This window comes from Sinocyclocheilus anshuiensis, unplaced genomic scaffold, assembly GCF_001515605.1.
Source record: "Sinocyclocheilus anshuiensis isolate Anshui unplaced genomic scaffold, SAMN03320099.WGS_v1.1 scaffold156, whole genome shotgun sequence".
NCBI classification, from domain to species: domain Eukaryota; kingdom Metazoa; phylum Chordata; class Actinopteri; order Cypriniformes; family Cyprinidae; genus Sinocyclocheilus; species Sinocyclocheilus anshuiensis.
The window spans coordinates 60,067-69,974 of NW_015554069.1; the positions used below are offsets into that span (position 1 = coordinate 60,067).

A 9,908-nucleotide genomic window follows, 5' to 3' on the forward strand; every position below is an offset into this window, starting at 1 on the left:
CAGCTTCCCTGAAGATCCATGAACGAATGCATACAGGAGAGAAACCTTACTGCTGCTCCATCTGCGGCGAGAGATTCGCTTTTAAATGGGGTTTTCAGACCCACAAGAAGAAACACGCTGCCCCAGAATCATCATAGCTTCATGTAATTATTTTTAGGTTGTCAAAAACACAGTGTTACAGGAATGTTGTTTTATGGTTGTAAAAAGTAAAAAAAGTTGTCTCTAGGACAGGGATGCCCAAACCTGCTCCTTGAGGGCCTCTGTCCTGCAGAGTTGAGCTCCAACCATAAATAAACGCACCTGAAGCAGCTCATCAAGAGCTGTGTTTAAAAAAACTGTCTGAAATCACCTGCCCCATTTCAAATGGCATCGAAAACCACACTGGATTTTGAGTATGCTCAATCAATCCCACAATGCACCGCAATAATGAGTGTACAACTGATGTACACCAACAGCTAGCGAATACCCATAATGCACTGTGAGGGTTGTGCCAAATTAACTCGTGTGTCTCGCCAGAAGATGGCACCTGCAACTGAATCATCCATCCATTTTTCAAAGCACTGGTCCAATGTGGCTACAGTGTAATATCATACAGCTATTAATTCCTTTTTAATTGATTATTCCATTGTTTTATTAAGGTTTATAAACTGCTAAAAAAAATTAAAGGAATACTTTGAAAACACGTGGAAAAATATCATGCTGGATATCTATACTGATATGGACTGGGTAATGTGTTAGGAATGAAAGGATGCCACATCATTTGATGGAAATGAAAATTGTCAACCTACAGAGGGCTGAATTCAAAGGCACTCTGAAAATCAAAGTGAAAAAAAGATGCAGCAGGCTAGTTCATTTTGCTGAAATTTCATTGCAGCAGCTCAAAATGGCACTCAGTAGTTTGTATGGCCCCCACGTGCTTGTATGCATGCCTGACAACGTCAGGGCACGCTCCTAATGAGACGAAGGATGGTGTCCTGGGGTATTTCATCCCAGATCTGGACCAGGGCATCACTGAGCTCCTGGACAGTCTGAGGTGCAACCTGGTGGCGTCGGATGGACCGAAACATAATGTCCCAGAGGTGTTCTATTGGATTTAGGTCAGGCGAGCGTGGGGGCCATTCAATGGTATCAATTCCCTCATCCTCCAGGAACTGCCTGCATACTCTAGCCACATGAGGCCGGGCATTGTCGTGCACCAGGAGGAACCCAGGACCCACTGCACCAGCATAGGGTCTGACAATGGGTCCAAGGATTTCATCCCGATACCTAATGGCAGTCAGGGTGCAATTGTCTAGCCTGTAGAGGTCTGTGTGTCCCTCCATGGATATACCTCCCCAGACCATCACTGACCCACCACCAAACCGGTCATGCTGAACGATGTTACAGGCAGCATAACGTTCTCCACGGCTTCTCCAGACCCTTTCACATCTGTCACATGTGCTCAGGGTGAACCTGCTCTCATCTGTGAAAAGCACAGGGCGCCAGTGGACAGGGCACCAGTGGCGGACCTGCCAATTCTGGTGTTCAATGGCAACTGCCAATCAAGCTCCACGGTGCCAGACAGTAAGCATAGGGCCCACTAGAGGACGTCGGGCCCTCAGGCCACCCTCATGAGGTCTGTTTCTGATTGTTTGGTCAGAGATATTCACACCAGTGGCCTGCTGGAGGTCATTTTGTAGGGCTCTGGCAGTGCTCATCATGTTCCTCCTTGTACACAAAGGAGCAGATACCGGTCCTGCTGATGGGTTAAGGCTCTGTCCAGCTCTCCTAGAGTAACTGCCTGTCTCCTGGAATCTCCTCCATGCTCTTGAAACTGTGCTGGGAGACACAGCAAGCCTTCTGGCAATGGCACATATTGATGTGTCATCCTGGAGGAGTTGGACTGCCTGTGCAACCTCTGTAGGGTCCAGGTATCGCCTCATGCTTCCAGTAGGGATACTGGCCCTAGCCAAATGCAAAACTAGTGACAAACAGTCAGAAAAGATGAGTAGGGAAAAATTGTCAGTGGCCTCCACCTGTAAAACTATTCCTGTTTTGGGGGTTTTCTCATTGTTGCCCATCTAGTGCACCTGTTGTTAATTTCATTAACACCAAAGCAGCTGAAACTGATTAACAACCCCCTCTGCTACTTAGCTGACCAGATCAATATCCCAGGAGTTTAATTTACTTGATGCTATACTCTGATTAAAAAGTGTTCCTATATTTTTTTTGAGCAGTGTACATGCTAGTTTCCTTGACAGAGTTCAAGATAAATCTTTTAATCTTACTACTGGAACTTGCAGTTAAGTTTCAAATTATTAATAAACCCTTCCGGCACACTCAGTGTGTGAATTCACTCACTTGTTTTCATTGACTCCTTCAAGTGGACTAATAGTGATTGAGGGAATAGGGGATGATTTCAAACAAAACAAAGGTCTTCAGACTCGCTAGAAACTTCAGGTAAGTGTGTTGGCACTAAACTCTGCAGGATGGTGGACCTCCAGGAGCAGGATTGGACACCCCTGCTCTAGAACATTACATACAGTGTAAAAATGAATCCTATGTTTTTACTTTAAATTCATTGTAATGTGCAGATCAATGTCTGATATTGGATTACAATGTGTGTTTATGGGTTTTTAATCACAGTAACAGAATGACGAGTCCTAATTCTTTTAGCAGTTATTAAATACTTCCTGAAAAACATGATGACATCTAATGACCTTTATTGGCCTCAGTCACTTTGTTACACAAACTGAAATGATCCGGACATGAATATGCAATAATATGTCACCGTATCAGTTTTTGGGAGTGACAACGGCATTTACTTACAGGTGTGAATCCTGAAGTGTTCCGTTAAAGGTCCACTGAAGTGCATATGTGGTGACGTAATTTCAACTAAAACAAGAAGACAAGGGGCAGGATATATCGAGGAGCTCCAGCCCTTTGTTAAAGGAACACTCCACTATTTTTGAAAATAGGCTCATTTTCCAACTCCCCTAGAGTTAAACAGTTGTGTTTTAACGTTTTCGAATCCATTCAGCCGATCTCCGGGTCTGGCGGTAGCACTTTTAGCTTAGCTTAGCATAGATCATTGAATCTGATTAGACCGTTAGCATCTCGCTCAAAAATGACCAAAGAGTTTCTATAATTTTCCTATTTAAAACTTGACACTTTTGTAGTTCCATCATGTACTAAGACTGACGGAAAATGAAAAGTTGCGATTTTTCAGGCCGATATGGCTAGGAACTATACTCTCATTCCGGTGTAATAATCAAGAAACTTTGCTGCCATACCATGGGTGCAGCAGGCACAATGATATTACGCAGCGCCTGAAAATAGTCCCAGCTAGGTAACTTCCAATAAGCCTATTTTCAGGCGTTGCGTAATATCATTGCGCCTGCAATGATATTACGTCTACATTGCGTCTACTGTAACCGGTCTGTGTTATAGTGTCTGTAACCACTCTGCTGTGCTATTCCAATCAAAAAAATACTGGGCTGGTGCCAAGATCCTGGTTCCGAACAGGCCCCAAAACCTTGTTGGTCTCGAACAAGGGATCCTATGACGTCAGTAGGCGGAGCTTCCCAGTGGTGGATAGTAACGGAGTAATTTTACTCCATTACTGTACTCAAGTAAATTTTTCAAGTATCTGTACTTTACTGGAGTAGTTTTATTTTGAGTAACTTTTACTTTTACTTCACTACATTCCAAAGCATAAGATCGTACTTTTTACTTCACTACATTTCATACTCCTTATAAAATATCATGTGCTCCGACACGCAGAAGCAGTGTCTGATTCAAGAACGAACTGATTCTTTTCAATGAATCTTTTAAATCGGTTCGAAAAATCGCACCAAACGATTCATTCACGAATTAGAATGATCCGATTGCAGCTGTTCTCGAGTCGACAACTCACTGATCCAAATGATCCGTTTAGTGTGAGTCTTTAGTGAACTGAATTCACAAGTAAGAACCAGGAGATCTTGTGAGCGCGAGCGCAACTGATGCTGCTAAAATTAAGTTACTAATGTCGAATTTCAGGATTAATTATTGTAACTGAAAATCATATTTAGGTCAAAACTGTCAGTTGTTTGTGAACTAAATCTGCTGTAAAGAGTGATCTATTTAAGCCCACTGAAATGTTTGAATGCACATCAACATCAGTGTCTCTATGTTTTAGGTAAAAAAACGAAACATTCAAATAACACAGATTAAATAAAATAACTCATGCACGTTCATTTCCCCGTTATTTTTAGATATAAAGTCCAAATATTTTTATTCAACCACCTAGATAGATTACATCTGGGGGGAAAGAAAGGATGTGATGTTCAGAACATGGTAACTACAGTAATTATCAAAGTGGGAAGTGATTTGAAGTGGGAAGTGTTTTTACACCACAGGCAAGGTTTGAGAAGAAAAAAATCATTATGAAAATATAATTATATTTTCCTTAAAATGTTCTTCCTAACTTCAGGCCTTATTCTCATGTCATATATAACTGTGATGTTCTGCAAAACAAACTTTTTTTCTTACTGGTGAAAATCAGATGGTCAAATCTGTTTTCTCTCAGGCCATGTCCACACGTACACGGGTATTTTTAAAAGTTTTTCCTTCTTCCGTTCAAAAAAAATCTCTGTCCACATGAAAACGTAAACGCATGCTATGAAGCACTGTCAAGAGCATGCCTAACCAACAGGTGGTGATATAATCTCAACCGTAAAGCCTGTTCTGTATTTTTTTTTGCCATTTCCCATTCATTAGTCATTTTTGACCAAAGACCATGAGTGTGACTATTTTCATGCCCTCAATTTTTTTTTGTGTTCACATACCAAGTGCTACCCGAACCAGTCTAAATAGTCAGAATATAAACACTTATTATAGGTGTACCGTAGTGATTCAGGACAAGCCAAAAACACGGCTTGAAAAATGGATTCATGGTGTACTTGCTTATAATATAAATTTAGTAAATTTTGAACACAAAAAAGTTACGGACTGCAGTTTTAAGTACATAAAAAATTGAATACTTTTGTACTTTAACTCGAGTAAAATCGAAAAAGGAGTACTTTTACTGGAGTAATATTTTATTATACGTATCTGTACTTTTACTCAAGTACTTGATTTGTGTACTTCGTCCACCACTGGAGCTTCCACTAGAGACCACAGTTTAAAAGGTGCCATTTTTCCAAAGCTGTCGGAGTTCAGGCAAATTGACAATAACAATTAAATTCACCATAATAATTCCGTGAACAAGTGACTGATTTCAGCTGCAGCTTCAGCATCTATTTATAGTGCAGGGGGCAGGACTTCAGATTCTAGAGAGCATTTGATTGGACAGATTAAGTTAGTTGAGAAGCTCAAGTGACATCAAAATAGTTGATATTGGTGGTAACAACAGACTGTAAGTTAAAGCTTGCATCTTTTAAATGTGAATTTGGTTGTTGTTTTGGAGCACACAAAGCTTATAGATAACCTTAAGGCTAACATATTCGTACTTAATACCAAAAAACTTCAATTTTGATTTGGGACTTTAACAAATCAGCGTACAGCGCCTTGATTGTCTGTATGAACACAATGGGATTTAAGCCTGTATTACTAGTAACCATTCATAACACCTCAGCACAGCCTACAGTAAAGCAGTGTAATACAATTAAAAATGCAAGTTTACAGTGTTCTCTCTGTTGTGTTCTTTACTGCGCTTCTCTGGTTCTGCGCGCGCTTTCTCTTGTCCTGTCCTCCAGAAAGCCGCCAACTCGCGTAATTCAAAAATTAACGGTCATTTTGATTGACCGGCTGACTAACATGATAGATTACTTTATTTAATCATATGAAATGGATATATTATATACATGTCTTGGCAACGCCACTGAAATAGTGTTTTTGAAATAAAATAAATAAGGTTTGGTGCAGCCCTCCACACAGCAGCGGGAGCGTCGTTTCTTCTCTTCTTCTCTATCGCTCGTCCTGTAGGAGGCGCTCTGACGATCTTTAGTTCTCCGGTAAAACCACCGAAGAAAGGAAGGAGACCGAGCACTCAGACGGTAAGTGTTACGCTATTAATGTGTTTTAGCTGTTTATACGTGGACGTCGTTATTTTTCTATCGCTAGTGTTTAATGAATGAAGCGTTTCATCGCCCGCTCGCCTTATTAAAAATAACGACGGTTTTACTACAGTAACCATAACAAATGTCCTATTGTTTTACTACAGTAATTTTTTACCCATGATATTTGTCGTAAACATAGCTTTTATATTTACACAATTTTCAATGCTAGACGCTTTTAAAGTTTTCACAGTTTAGGGAGAAATGCGTAGAAATCCGACAATATCTAATGTATATATAATATCGATATATCACATATTATAACATTTGATAATATTCCTTCTCTGTGCTGGTTCAACGAAACGGTTTCTGTATTAATACAATGGTTAATTTTCAATACTAGACGGTTTTAAAGTTTTCACAGTTCAATGATAAATGTGTAGAAATCTGACAATATCAGAAATATCTGATAATTATGTCTAGCTTTGTGCTGACTCAATATTGAAACTAAACAAACACTCTTACATCTGAAATAAACATTTATGAATATTCTCTGAAATGTTATTTTCTTTAATAACAAGTCAGTTCTGTGTAGTTCAGCTCTTGTTCAGTCGTATGTAAACAATCATTTTGAGGTTAAATCAGTGTCAGTCCATTATAAATGCATCTTTAATAATCATGTGTGTGTGTTCAGATGTTGAGCATGAAAGCGCAGGTGGATGTGGTCTGCTGTAAATCAGTAGGAACTGATCTGTCCATGCTGGATATTGAGGATTTCATCACAGAAATCTGTCAGCTGAAGAAAGAGGTGGCTTCACTGGAGGCAAAGCTGAGAGAAAGAGGAGACAAACTGAACAGAGAGGTTTGAGCAGCTCTTCATTTCATCTTCAGCTCAGTCACTCAATGAGACTTCTTTCACAAACCAAACTCATTTCTTATCACAATCTCAAATTGTCAACACCAAAATATGCTAACAAATAGGGCTGGGTATTGTTAAACATTTTTTTATATCGATGCTGGTTCCTGAATGATACTTTTTCTGTACCAATTTTATGAAATCCGTTTTAACAAGATTACATCACACATTACCTCAAAAAACTACTGTATTTTTATTATTTTTTCAGTTTGTTGAGATTTTTACTAGGGGTGGGACAATATATCAATATGGTGATATATTGTTGTCCTTCTCCATGCAATACAAGAATCGATATCTGGTGCCAAATATTTATATTTTACTACAATACAATACTACAATTTACTACAATATATTACTACAATGAGGCTCTCTATATAGATATTCCTGCTCCCAGCATCTAAAAAATGCATGGAAATCGCGGCTGCGCCATTTCCACCTTCTTTCCAAAGCGCTCTGAGCAACCATGAACCGAAGGATAAACAGATTTCCAGCCACTTTATTAGCTCTACTGCTATATACTGTATATGTTTATGGAAATGAGAACTAAAAAACTGCCCCAGAACAGCTATCGGCGTGGACCATAGGCACCGATCACATTATTATTGCAGAGCGCTTATTCAGTCCATGAGTAGCCTAACCTCTCCTCTTGGATCGCAGGTGGATTTCCCTCATATGAGTGAGAGAGAGCACCGCCGGCGCGTCCAGTTTTATGTCAACAAACCTGGATGCTCTCCCTCTCTTTCTCAGATAGGCTATTACAAGTGCGCGTTATACAGTGGGCACTAGGGGTCGACCGATATGTGTTTTTCAGGGCCGATACCGATTATTACAGATCAAGTAGACCGATAACCGATATTTTGAACCGATATATATGTCTGGTGTAAAAATGAAAATGAATGTCAAAATTAAGAATAAAAAGGACTCTGAAAAAAAAAACTGCCTTCCCTGGTGTTGGTTGAGTGTAGTACTCCCACACTGCACTTCTTACTCTTGTCTACCTCTGTGCATCCATCTACAATAAGGGCAATATAAAGAGAGAGTTAAAAGTGGGGCCACTGTATGCTTCATGATTAAGCCTATGAATACTGTACTACAGCTAAACAATGGGGAAATGTAAGTATTTGGCTTCAATAATTTACATGTTAGAAATGTATGTGTAATAGCATAACCTCTCATAATTCCTCATTAATTATTTTCTGATGACTAAAACATAATCTACAATAGTAGAGGTGACTATTCAATTCATCATCTAATGCACATCAATGGATTAACTTTTAAAAAAATGTATATAATAAGTGTAAATAATTTAATTGTCTTCATAGCTATATTGTAGTAGTTGTTAAGAAGACTGGAACTATTTTCATGAAACTATTACACTAATATCCTTTTACAGGCACACTTAGTACAATAGCCTATTGAAATGTCTTGGCCTATGTGGCGCTAGAAATTTCAGTTAGTTTTAATTTACAGTACAGTGCAAATGAAGGCGTGAATCAATTTAATTTATCTTTTAATCAAAACATCGAATGAGTTTGCATATATGCCGCCACAAATAGAGTTTAAGTCTGTGGGAAATACTGCGATAGTTTTACTCAAATTAAACTGTCAAATGATCGTGACGTGACTCTCAGAGGGAGTCAGAGCAGTTCTGGAGATGTTGTTCATGTATTTACGTCCTCATGTAGTGAGGCGACAAGCTGAAATCACCGCGAGCGTCGCACACTTTGTATGTGTAGAAAACAAAACCGCTCGTCTGTGCCATTTACATACACAGAGACACGCAGAACATGCTGGATTCATAATTAAATAGTATTTTTGCGGCTTAATATTTACAGATACTAGTCCATATCGCGTCTCTATTTAAGTGTACTGACTTTTGATGAATTCATCCAAACTTTGATAAACTCCGTGACATTCCGCGTCATACAGTAAATTCCATTTATATGACTGGATTCCGCGATTCCTTCCACATTTTCTGCATCGCGGAAATCATAGATAATATTCAGGTGTTTTGCAACTTCAGTGTAACGTTAGTGGATTGTGATTTATTGCAACTTAAGCAACGTCTGCTGCTGCCACCTTACCTTTGAGAGACAACTGGTGCGTGATCACTGAAGCAGCTCCAGTTAGCAAGCGCTTTTGGAGTGAGAGTGAATTCCGCTTTGATTGGTCGGACTCGTGACTCCCAACAAATCAGATGGGCGGTGGGTGGAGATTGCTTTAGGCCACAGAGTGGTGAGTTCTGACAGGCTGCATCAGAGCCAAATAGCGCGTTTCAAAATTAAGTTATTTTATCGGCGAATCGATTTTGAAAATGACAGATACCGATAATCATAAAAATGCTTAATATCGGCGCAGATAATCGGCCAGGCCGATAATCGGTTGACCCCTAGTGCGTACCGACCGGCAGAAACATAAATCTGCACCTATGGCACGGACAACGAAACAAAACCTCGTCAGAGCCGTAATGCGGCACAGAAGTGTGCAGTGTGTGCTTGCCGCGCATCTACATTTGAAATAACGAACCTGAGCGCGCAAAAGACGCGATGTGAATTTTCTTCTCTGCATGTCATGTGTGGGGGGCTCCGTTTTTATGATGAGAGGAAAGATTGAGAAAGCGCTCAAGGTAAATTTTGAAATGTACCAGGTTTATATATAGGCTATATATAAAGTTGATAAGCAGTTAAATGTGTTGGTTTACACACCAAGAAAAGTGTAAGCTTTTAATACGTCCAAGAATAAAATGATTAATTTCCTTAGCATTTTAAATTTGATTTACAGAAATTTTGTGCTGTTTTCTAACAGTTTGGACTTGAATAAAGAGAAAACTTGCACTTAAACTTTTCACAGGCATTTTGTTTTCATAGTTAGACAGATATCGTGATGTATCATTATAAAATCGTGATATGATCATATCGTGAGCCATGTATCGTGATTCGTATCGTATCGTGAGGTAGCCTGCGATTCCCACCACT

At 39.5% G+C, this 9,908-nt stretch overlaps 1 protein-coding gene across 1 annotated transcript in view; it reads left to right on the forward strand.

Annotated features, from left to right (window-relative positions):
• Positions 1–9,908, forward strand: part of LOC107668668 (zinc finger protein 836-like) — a 66,519-nt gene that overhangs the window by 8,014 nt on the left and 48,597 nt on the right. The window contains exon 3 of the mRNA XM_016460626.1: positions 6,841–6,879. Coding sequence (XP_016316112.1) covers positions 6,841–6,879 — 39 coding nt within the window. The remainder of the gene's footprint in view (positions 1–6,840; positions 6,880–9,908) is intronic.